We start from the raw sequence: 19,083 nt of genomic DNA on the forward strand, positions 1-19,083 counted from the left end.
GGCACTTCCTTTAACCAACAACCAAGCCACACAAGCGTGTCTCCTGCCTCCAAAATTACAGAATCACCCCCTTGGCTGAAAGCTTGTAGCTTGTAAACAATGTGACTTGTTTAACCCCAAAGGAGCAACAAAAAAAGAGTCTCAAAGCCTTTCAATACAAAACCTGTTGCATTTGCTAGCTCAAGATAGTCTTGTTGCCTTTTTTACCTTCAGGACTTGTTTCTTCTCCTCCTACAGTTTTCTTTCTAGGGATACATACTAAATCAGTGGAATTAACTAAGAACATACTGGAAGTAAAAACTAAGTCAGGGGAAATGTTTTCCACTGGGTCTGAGCAACCAACATCTGAGGCCAGGAGCTCTCCATGCCAACTACCACTGGGCTCAATTCTATGTGTAGCTAGTCTCCCAACAACACATTTCTTACCTGCAATGTAATTTTGTTTTTCACTAGCAAACCAATTTTGATGTCCATGAGATTGAGGTCATTTTCCAGTTGCTGATTGGATCGGATCAAGGTTACAACTTCTTCACGGAGTTTCATTAGCTCAAGCTCCTCCTGAAAATCCTGGTCACTCTGATCAAGCAAGTGGACAAATTTCCGGACCACAGCCATAGGTGGATTTTCAGCATTAACTAAAAACAGGAAAGAAAATAGACAACACTAGGGGATGGCAAACAGAAGTAAATATATGCCTTATCTATGTTTAAACAGCACATCAAGGAGTACCCAGAGTCAAATTAGTACCATCTTGTCTAACCAGCTTCAGACATTTCGATTCTCCTGTTTTGAGAAAATTGTAAGAGAACTAAATCAAGAACAAAGTCAGTATTAGCATAGGGTAGTACACACTGTCAGAGCTAACTGCAAAGCTACAGTTCTATTTTTCAGCAGGGAAAAAAAAAAGGCAGCTAGAATAATCTTTTCCTTCAGCCTCAAGAACTACCTACACCTTGCACTTCCCTATCAACTTCATCCTGACTGCTCCTCAAAACTGTCTTGATGTTATAGATCACACAGCCAATATCATATTGGTTGACAAGGAGCTTGACATGACCCAGCAATGTGCACTTGCAGCACAGAAAGCCAACTGCATCCTGGGCTGCCTCAAAAGCAGTGTGGTCAGGAGGTCAAGGCAGGTGATTCTCCTCCTCTACTCTACTCTAATGAAACCCCATCTGAAGTACTGTGTTCAGCTCTGGGGCCTCCAATATAGTAAGAAGGATGTGGAGCTGCAGGACCGAGCCCAGAGGAGGGCTACAAAGATGATCATGGGCTAAAGCATCTCTCCTATGGAGACAGGCAGAGAAAGTTGGGGAATCTCTTCTATGAATCTATGATCACTCACAAACAGAGATTTGAGCCACAGCAGTTTTATCCTCTTGGCAATACTTACTGAGGGTTTTGTAGTCTTCTCGGGCTTTGTTTGCTCGAATAAAGGCTTGAATTTTTACGACATCATTTATCTAGGATTTAAGAAACAAAAAAGCACTTGACATCATTCTGGAAAGAGTACCAATGTCAGGTACACAATATATTTATTTAACAAGATAGCCTCTTACGTGGTTTCTGAAATACTGCAGACGATCTCTGTAACGTCTTCTGGCTTGATACATCCTGGTCATTGACTGAATCTATTGAAGGGTAATCAAAACACTCAGATCGAAAACTTATCTATGAAGTTCACTACCCCAAAGGCTTACCAAAACAGTAAGCAGAGAACCTGCACTACCTTTACTACTTGGTCCTTTTGTGCACGTAGGTAATCCAAACGGGTTTGATATGCCTTCCTTTGCTTGTAGCCACGCCATTGAGACTGAAAACAAAACAGGCACATTCACTTTACTTTTCTAATTGAACAGAAGTCATTACAAATCTGAGCTTCTTTGGGTTCCTCAGCTTCCAACTGCTCTTTTGGCTAAATGAAACATGAAGGAGACACGCTTGTCTTATCAAGAGATACTGTTTGAAGCATTAACTATTTTCCAAATGTCATCATGAGAGACTTGAAATTACACCATGAAGAGCCTGGGCCTTCTGAAGCACAATTAGGGGTCAAGGATACAGTGAAACAGTCAAATTGACAGAAACTGTTCTACATGAGGATCATGTGTTAGCTGCTGCTGCTGAGAACAATGGTGTAACAGTTTAAGCTTTCCCAGCAGATCCACTGCCATTCACACTTGGGAAGAGAAGTCAGGCAAGGGGTTGTACTACACTTAAAGGGAGATTGTGTTATTTTAATGAGCTGGGAGTGGGTGTGGAGGTTTTGTTAAATATACAGGCAGAGTATCTGCTACTTAGGCAGAAACAATTGGATATATACTGCTGAAATAATAAAATGGTAATAGGGTGCAAAGCAACTGTTGCATTTGCACATAATTCAGTTACAACATCACAGAAGAATTTTTTTGTGGCTGTCCTGTAAATGCACCTGATTTCATGCTGAATTATCCAACTATCCTCCAAATCCCTGGACAAATTTGAAGAGAAGCAAGAATACTGAAGACCGTGTTGTTTCTCTTTAATTCATGATGAATCACAGCAGCAATGCATCTCATGGTAGTGTCACCATCAACACATAGAACACACTTCATATTTCCTTACTCCCGAAACATTGAAACATGTAAAAAAATAACTGTTAAAGCTTCCTCAAGTAACTTTTTCTCTCTCCAATTCTATATGATTACTGGATTGATTATATATGACACCTAAAAGCAAATAATATACCAAAACTCACTGGAGAAGGAAATGTTTTTAGATAAGTTACAATATGAGGCAAAGACAATTGTGTGCTGTAACTACTTGAATTGAACAAAAACTGTTAATAAGCTTGTGTACAGAAAACAACTGCAGAGTACAAGTTCCAAATAGAATTAAAGGGTATCACTACCTGAATGCAAGTGATTGCTGGGACTTGCTTCTTCAAAAAATTCATTCTTGAGTTGAATTCCTGGCGAACAAGATACCCTCGACAGCAAGCCTGAAGTTTCATAATCAGGTTCTCATTTGCAAGCCACAACTGTTCTCGGTTGTATGCTGCAGTGACTCCAGATATGGTGCTCTGATTTAATGTTATGATAGGAAGAGAAGCCAGAAAAAGGAAATGGAAATACAAGAAAAAGGATGTTACATCAGCTTTCCACACTGTGCTTACAAGAAACTCCAAAGTTGTCTCAAAAAACAGTGACATCACAGTCCCGTACTCTCTTAGTGACAGGATAAATTTTCATGAAATAGGACAAGGAGTAGTGACACACACAATCTGATGATGCCTAGCAAATCAAATGAGTTACTAAGCGTGTTAACATGACTATGGCATTGAAGCATTCTATCTTAGAGCTGCATTAAGGGTGGGAATGGTGAGAACGTCAACTTTTGAGAGAAGGAGCATGTGTTAATCTATTACTCTACCTGTATCTCTTCCCGTGACAGCTGAGTGTCATTTTGCACAAATTCTGCTGGTTCATCCCATCCTCCCTCTTTGGTCCGCAGGTTATGATAATAATGATAGCCTCCTCTCACCCAGTGTTTCACCCACTCACTGCCATTGCCCCCTAAGAGCAGAAACTGCAATTAGAAGTCTGAAACACTGACAAGTGTCTTACCTTTCACACATACGAATTTTACAACCAGGAAATTTCCTTTACAGATTATTCTTTCTCCAAACAAGGAAAGGAATGTTTCTGAGTCCCTAATGAACTCATATGAGAGCTACCTAAACACAACACATTGTATAAGTGGAGAACATTATACTACTCATATTCTTTTTTTAAAAAAAAAACCCTTATTTCACAAAGCATCCACAGCTGCTATCTACAACACAGGATTTTTTTCCAGGGGCTTTTTTACCTCTAGTTCCAATTCCATGTACAATAATCTTGTGTCTATTTCACTAATAGTTAGCTACTTAAGGTGTACCTGCTGCCCTTTTCTTAACTTCGGACAATTCTTGCTGGTACGTCTCAGCACATTCTGGAGTGACTCCGTACAGCCCAACATCAGGTGAACGCAAGGCACTCAGGGTCTGGCTAACGTCACCACGATCTACTGCTTCATTAATGGCTAGAATTCCTAAGGAGACTTGGATAAAACCAGAAAGCAAGTTAGCGCAGGGGCTCAGTAGCTCACAGCAAGCACAGAATGGAAGAACAGAGCAAGGCAACATGAACACACCCTCATAGATGGGTTGTATGTAAGATACGCAAATTTTAAGTGTACATAAACATGAAACATAAATAAAAAACGAACTAGACAACTTGCAGTATAGAGGTCGCTTCAGTACAGAGTATCCAACCATGTGTGGAACTGCACCTGACAGCACGTAATGGTGCGCCCAAAGTCCCAGTATGGTGCTGATTTACCGCCAGAACTTTTCAACACACACAGTTACAGCTCCCCTCTGATGTCTGTTTCAGTTAACACAGTTTCTTCTGGCAGAGCCAGTCACAACTCAAAAGAGGCCTTTTCAACAACCAGAGCAGTAATTACTTAATTGTTTCTGCAGACAGAAACAACATTGTTATAAAGACTGGGATGCAACAATGGGTGGACCAGTCCACCTGCCAACTGCGTTAAGGAGCAAAGGTGAGTATCACTGACGTGTAGTACTCTTTGTATTCGAAAAACATGTGAGTGTTTGTCTGGTAATACCTAAGAGAACCAAGACAAGACAACAGTACCTCACACAAATAAAAGGTAATGCTCACCAGAAAACATCATTTCAATAGTGCATGTGAACACTCTCACTTCTAACCAATCACCCACAGACACACACAATTAGTCGCAAATGATAAACAAATTGAAAAAGATTGGTCCAACAAGGTAACGTAGTCTAATGGTCACACGCAAAACTGGAAAAAAATGCATATCCCCCCACAACAGAAGAAATTTAGTATTTGAAGAATCTGACATTCACTCCTCAAAAAACCACACCTGTACCAGAAGCCTGTAGGCTCTTCTGGTTTCCTTTGCCACATGTATATGACATTTCTAGTCCCCACCTTTTCCTTAAATAACTGGTATTTGGCTGGTAGTGGGGATTAATTGCAATACTGTGCGATAATACGTACATCTCTGGGACTCCTCGGTGTCCTTGTTAGCCTTATGAATCCCATCCTGAATTTCATCTAGCCAAAGTACAGCTGTTTCATCCTGTGTATCCTGAAGAGAATACAACGAGACAAACATACAATATCAGGAGAAAAGTATCACTATTTTTGCCAAGTAAGATAACCTATATTCAGAAACAGCCAATAGAGTAGTTTTCCATAACAGAGGGAAAAAGAAGTATTTCAGTCTTCCTAACTAACTCCAGCACAAGGACATCATGTGGATTTGTGACTGGCAGAGACTACTATGGCATTACCAAACTCAACACTTTCCCCGGACAAAAGAAATTCTCAGGAAACAGAACAAACAAGAAATTCTATCAGTAAGAATCACTCTAATAAGATGAGCAAACACAAGGCCAGGGACTTAGTACCAGCTAGTCCTAAAGCCATACTAGCTAAGATACATGACTTTCCAGGAAGTTAGTCCTTCAACAGAAGGACTACAGAGAGCTGCTGATGCACATATGTGTGCAGAAACTAATAAACCTTTGGGCAACTAATGTCACATCAGGCTGTTCATTTCCCTGCCCACAAAACTTCACAAACCTGTACAAACGAACAAAGCAAAAAGCATCGTATGTGTTGTGGATGGGTGTACACACACAGCAGTCAAAGCCATGTTTTAAATCTTTATTTTAACAGATGGCCTGTCAAGGAGCAGTGATCACACAGTATCCTGCATTTTGGCTGGGAAATCTAGCCAAATGAGCTAATGTTACATGCAGAAATTTGAGAGGAGGAAAGGGACAAGTGTTTTGCAAGTCCCAAAATATACATAGAGAACAATGACCCAGCAGTTGCCAAGCATAAGCTTCTCTCCACCCACTGGTCCTTCCTGTAGGTAACTACCAAAAGAAATGCTAAGATGCAACTACCATCCCTCTGACAACTTTTCTCATACAAACAGAACTCAGGAAACCTTTAGTTCTGGAAGGGAATAATAATCACAGTGCACAAAAGAACCTCTATTTACAACATTCAAGGGCTTTAAGGCCAGACTTAAAATGAACATTTCCTTATGTGCTTTCCACATTTTAACCACTGTTTTGGCAGATCTGAAACTAACTGGCTAAATGATACTTTATTCAAGAGCTTAACATGACCTTCGCAGGCAGATTTCATCTGAAAGCCAGACAGTCCCACAAGAGTACCAGCAACAGCAAAATTCCTGTCCAGGATGTGGGGGAGAATCATCACTCCACTGTAACTCCACTGTACTATCTATCCACAGAAGTCAAAACCACGTTGTGCTTCTCTACAGTTTTACTGCTGCAAGGCTTTCTGCAAGATACACACATTGTAACATACTATGGAGTCTACTGCTTTTTTCTTTCTCACCTCATCACATCAGAAACATGCATGATACAGCACTCCCCAATCAAGTGAGAACTGAACAACATCTTCAGGTGAACATTAATCCTTCTCAGCCCCAAGGTACAGAAATCACTAGTTCATAACAGTTGATTTCAGATTGTGCTTATTTTCCCCACATTGTTACTGTATAATATGATCTTTCTATTTCTGGAATTATTCCCATGCTGCTGGGAGAAGCCCTTAATTTATCTTATGTCTAAATAAGGTAATTTCATACCAACCCAGAAGCTACCAGCACAGTCTGGCACAAGTTTTAAGTACAGGATAAAAAGATTTCATTGTTTCATTCTGACTCAGCGAGAGGAAATGCTTCAGTACAAAATGGATCCTGAGGAACATTAACCCTGTCAAGACCCTTGGGAAAGGTGCTTAATGATTTTCATCAGAATTGCATATAGTTTTCTATTGTTATCACACTGGTTTACCTTTAGTCAAAAACAAAATGTTAAACACAATCTAGACCTTAGCCTCTGTACAAAATTGTGCATTGCTACTTGAGCAATGAGCTCCACAGCAGAAAAAAGAAAACAAAACACTCTCAAGTCACTGAAAGCAGACATCTGCTACTTCTCCGTACATAGATATGGGAAAAAAAATCAGTGTCCCCTCCCTACTACCCAAAAATCACTTGCATACACACACGTGCACTCGTCATCCTTTCTTATACCTTGATGAAAGGTGTAAGATGAAACTTGCTCTTCCTCTCTTCATCTTCACCTTTCAATTAGTGAAAACTGCAACTAAGTACAAGTAGGTAGAAGTCCTTGGCTAATGACAACTTCAGCTCAAAAAAGTCATAAGCTATGGAAGTGTCATCAGGTGACCAACAGCATATATATTTTGCTGGTAGCATGTATGTTGTTTCACACCTTTTTTCTAATTTATCACTTTACAGATTTTTCCACTTCCAGAAACTTTCTTTTTTGCCATATATATATAACTATAGCTAAGAGTACATTTAACACAGAACATTAGAATAAAGTACTTAAGCTTGCAGAAAACTTGCAAGCAGAAGTTCAGTACTCCTGGAATGAACATGGTCTCCTCACAAAAACAGATAATGAATATTATTTTTTCACAAAAAAGATACATACCTCACTTGGGACCCAAGTTTAGCTACAGCAAGCCACCATGTGCACTTAATATCCTTATACCCATCTCCACAGTTCACAGATTCACACTGCTAGCTGAAATCTCTTTCTGATTGGTTAAGATCGGTTGAAGGCATGCAGAATGCCCACCTCTCCATTGCCAATTTTGATTCTGGACTTTCAAGACCAGTAACATTACAGTAACACTAATGCAAAGGTCTTTCAAGAGGTGCATTTAACTGCACTCACCTGCGCTTTCTCTCTCTTGGCTCGAAGTAGTGTATCTTGGTAATGCTGTGCTACCTTTGGGGCTACACCCTCCAATTTTGCTGCAGGCGTCTGTAAGGCTTGAAGAGTCTTCTTGGTGTCCCCTTCATCCAGAGCTTCATTAATAAGACCAATTGCCAAAATCCCTAGGGAGGAATGCAAAGGGGGAGGAGAAAGACAAAGTTCCATTCTTGGTTAACAATAATCACAAGCATTGCTTCAGAAGAAAAGTGCAGTTAGTCCTTCCTAAATCAAGTAACAGCTCAGAACAGCAGTATTTTTTCAACAGAAAACATTATTTACTAGCAAAGAAACCAAAGCTATTTCTCCCCTCAAAAGTAGGCATAATTCTTGAGCGCTGCAATCAAAAAAAAAAAAGTTTCAAAAGAAAAAAAAAGCACCTCAGGGAGACCACATGCAGGGACAAAACTGAATCCTCAGACACCCAGCTCAGAGCTTCTAGAAAGCCCAAATGGCCAGAGTTCACAATATTCCAAGGTTATGGCTTCTCTAGAAAAAAGTCTTCACATGAAACTAAGGCCCTGCATGGAATACCATTTAAAAATACAGTAACCTTGTATTTTAGAAAACTCTTTTATTAAGGACATATGTAGTATCAGCTGTATTATCAGAGAAGTGCATGCTATTCAAGTACAGTAAAATTTACTGTTCAGCAAAATAAAGACCTTACAGTTAGCTAAATGCAAACAGAATCTACATCTATAGCAACTGATCCTGAAAATCATGAAATAACTCAGGTTGAGATGAATCCCAGAGTTCATCCGATTCAATTCTCTACTTAAAGAGGGATCCAGCCATGGTTTGGTTCAGTGCAGAACAAAGAACTCTTTTAGATAAAAGAAAGGAGATCAGTGAGGGAATCTCCAATTTTGGTTGTATTCAAAGATTGTGACTCTTCAGCACAAGACTCACAAAACAGAAGTTCATTAAAAAAGTAGAACATCTTGGGGAAGAGATTACATTTGGATAGAGTAGAGATCAGGGAAAAATATATGCTGAGGACATTGCAAGAACTGCATCACTAAAACAATGGCATGGTTTCTATCAAAAAACAGATACGATAACTTAAGAAAGAACACAGAAAAAAAAATACACACATACACACACACATATTTATATACAACCACAAAGCTTGAGGACCTTCTCAGACTAATTTAAGTTATTCATAGAGAGAAGATAAATGCATCTTTCTATAAGGGCATATACAAAGCAGACCAAAGAATTAGGAAATTCCCCAGGAGAACAATTTACTTCATTATAGGACTTTCTGCAGCTTTTCTTACAGGACAAGGAGTGTTAAAAGAAACAGGATGTTGGGACTACACAGACTTTTAGAATTCCACTGTAACCTCTTACACAGAAAAGATACTATAAAACTAGCACCGGTGTGTGCACCCCCAGTGCAGGTGCCCCGTTTGTGTGGTTGTAACAAATCTACTTATGTAGGACCCAAATAGGAAACACAGTGTCTATTTGGAGATGCAGAAAACAAGTTAACCAAGATAGCAAGCTTTTAATTTAAAAGTTAACCCTCTCTAGAGTATAAGCTTTGCAAGGCAAAACACAACACACCAAGTACAGAACAAGTAGCGGCAGAAGACACCAGCTTGTCTCTGTGTACAACATAAACTTTATCATCACCTCCACACTTGTGACAAATCTCTCCCACTTTATGATGCAAAGCTCCAAGCCTTGCTGAGATACTAAATATTATAAAATTATAAATTACAAATATAGTTTCAAAGTTTGTGTCAAACCCAGGAGGTTTTCAGTATTGGTAATAAACAAAAATTAAGAACCCTTAATGAAAACAAGAAAAAAAAAAAACCCAAAATTAAACCATACGAAACAGAACATCACAAGGGTCTACTGAAGAATAAGTTTGTTTAACTGTAGTATTTTCAAAGACTCCTCTATCTCCACTCTGGATTTTACATCAACTAATACTGTCTTAGCGCAAGAAGAATTACTCCAGTTTTCTTTTCTGATGAAGTTTTCATAATTACACTCAGACCCAGTCTTTGATCACTGCTAAAAGACCATTATTAACAGAAATAATACTGAGAAATAGAAAGTAAAAAACTTGCAGGACTAGAAGCATAGAAATTATATTAACACTCATTCACCATTTTCAGCTTTCAACAGTAATTTTTTCCTTCATGAGTATATAATTTTCAGTACTCACACTTGAGCATTGGGTTGGAAGGGACATTAAAGATCACCTAGCTCCAAGGCCCCTTGTCACGGGCAAGGCACACCTTCCACTAGGCCAAGAAGACTATAGACCAAGGCTGCTCCAAGTCCTGTTGAACCTCGCACTGTATATGTGTGTATATACCACACCTCTTCCTTTCCCTTCAATACAGGACTACTGACCAAATGCCTGTAAGTGAGTGTAATGCATTAGTGGTGATTCCTCGAGCACACCTTTTATATGAATGCAAAGAAACCGGCTTCCATGCTCCAGGTCAATAAGCTGTCTAGGGAAACACTGAGCAGTGCGATTGCAGGGTGTAAGACACATAGTACAGTTGAAGGATTAAATTCAGAAGCACGGTCACTGTGAGAGCTCAAATATCAGTGTCCCTGCACCCAGGGAGCAGGAGTATCACCAGTGATCTGTGTTAGACACCTGCAACTTCAGAGAGTTTTTGCACATCTTCTGATTACAGAGCTAAATTACTGGCAACTAAACCAGGGAATGAAATACTGGGAAGGTAAAAAGACCAATGCAGATTAAAAAAAAAAAAAAAAAAAAGAATAAAAGGAAGAAGAGGAAAACCTGAACAGGGAAAAAGTAGCCATCAAATAAAAGGATAAGACTTCAAGAAAAATCTCTTCTACTGAATGCAGCAAATTAGGAAGAAGGATGGAGCACACCAAGACAAGGCGACAACTAATTGAGAGATTTTGGTAATACTAGCTTAAAATTGGGGGATTGAAGCAAAATGAGAAGATTCTAGACTAATCCTAGACACTGACACCATGTTGCAGTGTGTTGTCATTTCCTGTCTCACCTATCCCATCCCCCTCAGGTATGCCAACCTTTCCCCCTCCCCCTGTGCCCTCTTGCCTGGCAGCTGTCCATTAATTTTCACCTTCCAGCAAGGCGTCGTGTGATTGGCAGATGCCCCCTAGGCCTGGGCTCATTGGTTTGTCCTGGCGTCCACATCCCCTGAGCCTTCCCCTGCTCACACCTGGTTGGCCCTCACCTGTCCCTCCCCTCCCCCTGTCCCCGGGGCTTAAAAAGAACACGAGACCATGCGGCCGGGTCGTCTGTCTGTCTGAGGGCTGTTACCACATTCAGAGGTCTACCATGCTGCAATAAAACTCTGGATCTAAGCTCCACAGCAGAACCCGCTTCTTTTCTCTTCACCGTCGTCTGAACCTTTTCCACCAAAGGTAAACTGAGTTCCTATTTTGCCTGGACTTGTTCTGAGCGCCCAGCTGCAGCACCCAGCCAGCCAAAGGCATCTCTGGGGTGAAAAACGCCACAGCTGCCACCTTTGGTCCAGCAGCAGGGCCAGATGAAGCCAGGCAGGACACATCCCGAAACATTCGGGGCTTAATATTTAATAAAACCAGACAATGCATTTCCAATCCAAAAAGGGTAGAAATTTACACTGGAAGTATTAATAAACAGCTTTGAAATACTGACATCAATACCACAAACACAACAGACTGCCTGATCTCTCCATCAACAAAAAGTCCTGCAATTAAGACTTTCGTATAACAGAACACCAAGTCTTCTTCACAACTAAGATCTTCCTAGATATCTAATGCATAACACAACTACAAGTCAATCAATAATTTTTGGATTGACATCTAATTTTAGCACTCCTTATAAGCTACGATCAGTCTACCATGAATTAAACAGAAAAACCTACTTTCATGTTCTTCATGCACAACTTGATTCACATGATCAACACATGATTGGATATCATTCCATGTGATAAATTCATTTCCTTCTGCACTTCTTTCAGCTTTCAGCTTCACCAAATCATCAATGTATCTGTCAGAAAACAAAACCCAAATCCAGTAAACATGACATTGCAACAAGCTGCTCAGGGAGCACACAACCCAGCACTGAGAACTGCACACTAAGTGGGAGAGGTAACATGAGAGTTGAAATTGAAAATGGGGAGAAAGAGAAATGCTTGTGTGTGTGAAGGATATCAGCACAAATGTGAAGTAGGTTCAAACAGACAAAATTGCCAAACAGAAAAAAGCACTGAAACGCTGAGTAAGAGTCCAGGGCAAAGAAAATGGGTGAGCTGGCGTAAGTACTACTGACAACCTAATGGTATTACAGCATGATTTTAATGTGAAATCCACGAGAAAGCACTGAAAGACCGCACAGGAATCAGACCAATAAGAAACAGTAATCGCAAGAACAAGATGCAAGAGATAGCAGAGATTAAATCCATACTGTAACAAATGATGTAGAAATCATGTAAAATTTAAGAGAAGGAACAGAAAATTCATGAAGCCACAGAGCAGATGCACCATCAAGGACAGCTACAATTCCTTGAATTACTCACCTCTGTGAGTTCTCATCCTCAATGTTTGTAAGGCCTGTGACAGGACTGCTCAGTTGTTTCCACACTGTGTTCATATCCCCTGAATCCAAAGCCCTGTTAATCAGGGCCACAGAAGACAGCATCTCTACAGCAACAGACAGTTCTGGATGGGTGAGGTGACCCTGCATACAAAGAGGACAATAAATTAATTCTATTCACTCTATACAAACTATTGCTGCACACAGAGAACAATGGAGTAGTTGTCAGAACAGACATGTAACAAGGCAAATTGACATCCTCTAAGACAAAGTAGAAAGGTGAGTATCATAAACAAAGCTAGATCACTAAGTAAGAGACTGAGGTAAAGTCTTACAAGGCCGATCAGATCAAGATCAAAGGATTAAACCACATCAGAACAGACTGAACACCAAAGCAGTTCTGGGAAGACTCAGGACAGGTTTGTTCCAGAGAACGCATTTAGGAAAACAGACAAGGTAGACCCAGTGACCCATGCCAACTTTCAGAAATAACAGAGAAGGTGATACTTACTTCAGGGCTCTGTTGCTGTAAGGTGGCCAGCTCCCTTTGGTAAAGATCTGCAGCAAATGTATAAACCTCTGGTAACTGGGCCTCTGGATTCATCATTTCTGCCACAGTCTTCTCAGCATCACCCATTCGAATTGCTGAATTAATTTTGGCTACTGCTGCTAGTTCTAGTAATTCAAAGAGCATAAAAAATGAGGAAGACAAACAGCTGGGACTCCCATAATACTTACTAGCACTTTCATTTTACTCAAATACTTAACTAGAGAAAGAATAATACCCAAACGGCAGGGAAAGAGCCAAACTCTCAGATCCATACACCCCCTACACTAGGTTAGCTAGTCTTCCATTACTGAAGACCATTAAAACACACAATGTTCATATTTAATACTAGTTCACCTTTTTGTCTGGTTATCAAGGTACTGTTTTACCATTTCAGGATTCTGATAGTAAGAAGCCTCATTGCAAATTTTTGGATGGGTGAATCATACCGATTTTCTCTTCCTTTCTACCTCTATCCTGCTCAAGGCAGTAACACAGGCACTCCATAGTGGGTACATGCTGGCTAACTTAAAACACCACAAGAAGGTAAACAAATGTGGACTTCCATGCCTAACAAATAAGGTACTTCAAAGGTAGCTGCCTACTTAATTCAGCATTCGCTATTTTCCTCTTGTATTCTAAATCCTCTCTCCTCCAATCTCTGTTACTCTCCTTTCTACCTATCCCAAAGCAAATTGCTCCCGGACAGTAAGAGAGCCCTGTGTGGTCTCAGAAGCATCTATCAAAAAACAAAAACAATCAGCAAATTATCGGCATTTTATTTGCTACCTGATGTTTGGAAACAGTAATGGCTCTATAGATCAGTGTGTATGATCAGCAGATAAACCTATCTTTCACATCTCTTTCAGCAATCCAGATTTTCTTCACAGATTCACAGCATAAAAATTCATAAAAGTATTCTATAAAAAGAGGTTATTTCAGATGGATGCAAAAATTCAATGTTTCTTAATTCAAATTAATGTTTTAATGCTGTTATCTCCAGCCACGTTGTAAGAGCCGGATAAAAGACACTGCAAATAATTAGGGCAACCAACTCTCTTTCATGTTCTTAGCAGCTGTAAAATACTTAAAGAACATCCACAATGACCATTCATAATAGACCCAAATACTGTGCTGCCTCATTTTCTTGATCACATCCACAGTGACTTTGCTACAATAATTTGTGCTGATCCTTACTTTGCTGGTACTGTTGCGCTGCCCTGTTAGCAGCATCCACTCCCAGCTGCAACTCTTCCTTCTGCAGAGGACCTGTAAGGCCAGCCTAAAGAAAAAACAGAAACTGTAAGGGTGAAACAATGTCAAGTTAATTTCAATTACCTCAATAAAAATACTCCACTTGAACTTAAACCAGAAAGAATATACATAAGGAAATAAGAAATTACTCACCAGATTCTCAGTTCAGGTGCTGAAAGATTGTATGTGTACAACCTGATCTTTTTTATATCACAACTGCAGTCCCATGGACATAGCAATAAAAGGCAAGATTGCTTCCAAAGTGATAACATACTTAAGACAAAAGGCACAACTTTGAGGGAAAAGGCTCCCTGTACATGAGCTGCGTGCTGGAGTGAGACTAGCAATTGTGCAGTTTGGCATGAAACAATCCACTAAGTAATGTTACGTTTTACCTCTGAGCAACTATAGAGTTAGCAGAACATCAAAATGGAGAACATGCAGCTTTGGCTTATACATACACACTTCTTGGACTATTATGATACTACACAAATACAAATAGAAAAGAAGTAGGTGGACTTTAATAACTTGGGTAGCATCACAGAATCATTGAAGCTGAAAAAGACCCTTAGGAGCATTGAGTCCAACCGTACAGCTAATACTGCCAAATCCACCACTAAACCATGTCCCTAAGCACCATGCCTTCAAGCGGTCTATGATAGTATTCTCCATAGTGAAAGTAGTTCAGGTTTATCTGATAGGTGTTTATAAAACACACATATTCACATTATTTGTGCACTGAAAATAGCAAAATGAGGGAGGACACACCTTAATTTTAATAGTTCTATACACACACAAGTTGGCAGTTTAAGGTTTGGTCTATTATATGTACACCTACATATAAAAATTATACTGGCCTTTCACATGCAGAGATAAAGCCTAAATAATAGGCTTACTCAATGCTTCCATCTCTTAACACTGACTTTTTCTAGACAATACTAAACCATAATGCAGGTATATACCAAGTGATTAGTACACAGTTGTATGGTGAAAGGCAGGGAAAAACCTCACAAATCAGGGTAATCTATACTTTTCCATACCTCCTGTTTCTGTTGTCTATCACACAAGAACTGCTTGAAATACCAGTCGCAATTTTCTTGTAGCAATCCTCGAAGTCCCAGTGCTGGTGTTGCCAAAGCCTCATACAGTGCTAATGCATCTCCTCGTTCCAAAGCCAGGTCAATCTTTGATATGGCTGCATGTGCTAGCAACAGTAAAACAGAGTCTTGAGAAAGTGCCATGGTTTACACAACCTACCACTCAGAAGGAAATACTCTTAGACCTCATAGACAGCAAGTTATGTATGTAATCCAAAAGGAACACTTCCAGAATCAATTATGAAGTCAATTATGAATTATTAGCCTGAAAAACAGGCTATTAAATGGCATGCACTATTCAGGATGAAGAATTGAAGGGCTCAGCAACATCGACAGTCCATTTCCAAAAGGAAGGGTAACAGAACTCGTAGTGAATTAAGCTTACAACTATGTACTAATAATGACTAAAAAAAAACAAAACGAGACCAAAACCAGCTAACAACAACAAAACCACACAACTGAAGAAAACCAAAACACCCCACCACTAAAACAACCCACAATAACAAGGGAACTGTCTTGAAATTTTGTCAGCATTACAGAAAAAGAGGAGCACAGGTATCATTTTGAAGTATTCTTTTAATTAACACTATTAGTATAACATTACACTTACTGTTCACTTTATTGATGTTTCCCTGAATCTCAGCTTGAGTCAGAAGTTCTTCATACACATCTCTCTCTCTATCTGAACTTTCTGAGGCAATCTGAAGATGAAATGAAAACTAATCAGGGTTTCTACAGCTTCCTTCTCCCTTACAGACCTTCTAACTGAAAAGGTCAGGAAGGGTAAATGTTGACCCATATAGAGCTGTGATAGGCCATACATACACTACCTCTACACATGCAAAAAGAAGCCCTAGACATAAATACATTTGGAGTAACTATAGTCAAACTCTGATACAGACAGCTTAGAACCATCTTATTTCAATCTAATGGCTCTACTGAACACACAGTAGAGCTCCAGAACACAGAAAGCAGTACACAGAGGTAGGCATGTATTATACAGTGTTCTAAAGCAACATGGACCACCTTCAGCATCAGTCAGTTTTGCTCATCATTTCATTGTTAGAAAAACGTATCTGTGAAAACAGAAGAATTCATTCCCAACATAAAAACGCTGACAGGAATTCTGTATCTATGCAGTCCATATTTCAGACAGCCAAACAGACTAATGCAGTTAACTCTTGCCTGTTTTCTGCAAGAAGATAGGTTACTGGGGAACATAACAGAATGCCAGGAGGAATAAATCCACCCAAGACCACACATACATGACCTTAACACACATTCAGCAAATTCCCCACAGTTTACACTGCAATACAACATAGCAACACATGCAAATGGTTTGAAAGAAGAACTGAGCTACCCTATTTTTAGCATTGTCCATCTTGTCTTGCTTTGCTCTGTAGAGTGTGGCTTGGTAAGTGGATTCCAGTTGATCATCCAGATTTATTAGCATAGCATTAGGGTTCTTCATTGCTGTAAGAGTGTCAGCTGGAACCTGACGGTCAATTGCTTCATTAATGGCAATGACAGCAGCATGCACTGAAAAACAAGCCACAGCCTGCCAGTTAGTCCCAAATAAAACAGCACTGTTAAAAATCAAGAAATACAGAATCCCTTATTTGAAAAGAGCAGAAAAATCATCTGAAAATTAACTGGAAAGCAAAAGAATTATCAAAGTATATCTCATTTCATCATGGCTTTGTGTTTTGAAAAAAATAGCAGCCTAATTTCTAATTACAATATTTTAAGTAGTCAAATCATCATGCTCCAGAAAAAAGAAAAATACACAAGGGAAAGAATAAAAACATCTTCCCAGTTTTGGAAAAGGCCTATCAGAAAGACTGTACTAGCCTTAAAACCTGCAGCATTAAAACCAGCACTTAAATGATCTGCTGATTTGAATAAGCAAACAAGATGCCATTTTTCCTTACATGCAGCTTCATCCACAGAAAGTTCATTTGCAAGAATTCCTCCAATCTTGCTGAAGGCAGGCATCTGAATGCCATACTTCTCCAGTTCAAGCCTCATATTACTGATTTCCTCCTCTGAAACATATGTTAAATTAGTGTTACATGGCATTATCATTAACAATCCATTAGCACTGTAGTACTAACTGCTGCTAAAAAAAAATAGGACAGTTACAACAGATGACAATTATTATTTAAATAATACTTTGAATGTAACTCAGTAAGTGAAACAAAATAAATGAAAATGCTAAGACATTTTGCACACTCTCCTAAAATCTACATTTCTCCCAGAAACTCATACAGGAGTATTCTGTAGTTTTTCTTATTAGAAAACAATGCAAGAACTCTCATGAGGAGCTGGAAACCGACTCCATTCTGAGGTACCTCAACTGTGGTTGCCAACAGGTCAGGAAAACACACAGGCAGTAGTTTAAGATATTCTTTTTCCCCACAAACAGGCTACACTGAGAGAAGCGAATGCAGTGCGTCAACACATGCGATTGCTAAATATCACACAACTCTAAAAGACAGTTAAGAGTTTAGCATTTTATAAGTATAATCAACAACCAATTTGCAGGGAAATAAAGTTTATACACCTTTTAAACCAGATGCGTGCCCTCAGGCAAGAGCTCACTAATGCAAAACAGAGAATTTGACATTTTTACAAAATTAAGGAAGTGAAACTTTGAGGAGGTGTGTGGGCACAATAACTTTGTGCTGCCATCTCCTGCAACAGATCAGCTGTCAAACACTTCTTCAGCTGATGGCACCTCTAAACTGTCACAGGAGGTCAGAACCATGTACTAAGTTCCAAACTGAAAACTCTCCCAAGGAGATGGATGCAAGGCTTAAGCATCTTACAACAGTGACAAAAAAATTAAGACGTTACTTGTGAAATAAATGTTTACAGTACAATAAATGAAGCAATGACTGTCTAACTGCCTGTCTCGGAAGCTGGCAAATGAAGTTCTTTTTCTTAAATTACTAAAACTCCTCACAGCCATTAATTTATAATTTTATTTACATTAAGGATATCACAGCAACAATCCTTTAAAATTGACTTAAACAAGCATTCAATAACTGATCTAGAAGGGTATGAGATGAAGGTAGCATATATAAGTGCTGGGGTTTTTTTACCTGTGAAGTCAACCTTGCCATACAAATCCTGAATCTGAGGGGCAAGACCCAGTTTAAAAAGGTACAGGCTAGAAAATAAAAGAAGCAAATAATTAGAACTAGGCATTTTTCCTTGTGGTTCTGGCAATGATACAGTTTTAGGAGATACAGATGCAAGGAGAGGTAAGCCAATATAATAGCTCATAATCACCAAGAGAGTGAGCTGACTCTTCCCTTCCCCCCTTAGTGGAATGTAACTGGCCCACCACTATGAAGTCTTCACAGAATAACAGAATGGTTGAGGCTAGAAGGGCACTCTCAAGTTTGTCTTGTTCAAGCTCCCTTTTCAAACCAGGTCACATAGAATCAAGTTCCCCAGGATCATGTCAGATGGCTTTTGAGGATCAAAACAGTGGAGACCTCACATTTCAGAGCAACCTGTGCCACTCCTTGGTCAATCTCACAGATAAATTTCCTGATGTTAAGAGGGACTCTCCTGTGGTTCAGACTATGCCATTTGCCTCTTATCACATCATGGGACATCACTGAGAAGAGCCTGGCTTCTCCTTTGCATCCTCCCTTCAGATAGCTGCACACATTGTTGAGATTCCCATGGCACTATATGTTATATAAGATGAATAGTCCCAACTGTCTCAGCCTGTCCTGATAGGAGAGAT

The 19,083-nt window shown here is 39.6% G+C and overlaps 1 protein-coding gene across 2 annotated transcripts in view; it reads right to left on the reverse strand.

Moving 5' to 3' along the window:
• The window catches only part of IQGAP1 (IQ motif containing GTPase activating protein 1), a 54,285-nt gene that overhangs the window by 17,876 nt on the left and 17,326 nt on the right, over nt 1-19,083 (reverse strand). For both annotated transcript variants that reach the window (XR_011681383.1, XM_071441015.1), the window contains exons 6-23: nt 18,428-18,495; nt 17,255-17,368; nt 16,684-16,862; nt 15,934-16,024; nt 15,267-15,430; nt 14,170-14,254; nt 12,937-13,100; nt 12,409-12,569; nt 11,755-11,879; nt 7,829-7,992; nt 5,073-5,163; nt 3,922-4,083; nt 3,415-3,557; nt 2,894-3,064; nt 1,733-1,816; nt 1,563-1,634; nt 1,397-1,466; nt 427-635 (exon numbers count right to left, since the gene is read on the reverse strand). Coding sequence is in view for 1 of the 2 variants with exons in the window: in XM_071441015.1 (XP_071297116.1) it covers nt 427-635; nt 1,397-1,466; nt 1,563-1,634; nt 1,733-1,816; nt 2,894-3,064; nt 3,415-3,557; nt 3,922-4,083; nt 5,073-5,163; nt 7,829-7,992; nt 11,755-11,879; nt 12,409-12,569; nt 12,937-13,100; nt 14,170-14,254; nt 15,267-15,430; nt 15,934-16,024; nt 16,684-16,862; nt 17,255-17,368; nt 18,428-18,495 (2,317 nt within the window). In the remaining variant the exon portion in view is untranslated. The remainder of the gene's footprint in view (nt 1-426; nt 636-1,396; nt 1,467-1,562; nt 1,635-1,732; nt 1,817-2,893; nt 3,065-3,414; nt 3,558-3,921; nt 4,084-5,072; nt 5,164-7,828; nt 7,993-11,754; nt 11,880-12,408; nt 12,570-12,936; nt 13,101-14,169; nt 14,255-15,266; nt 15,431-15,933; nt 16,025-16,683; nt 16,863-17,254; nt 17,369-18,427; nt 18,496-19,083) is intronic.

Source organism: Agelaius tricolor, unplaced genomic scaffold, assembly GCF_023055355.1.
Source record: "Agelaius tricolor isolate 1412-34295 unplaced genomic scaffold, bAgeTri1.0.p SCAF_16, whole genome shotgun sequence".
Lineage (NCBI taxonomy): Eukaryota > Metazoa > Chordata > Aves > Passeriformes > Icteridae > Agelaius > Agelaius tricolor.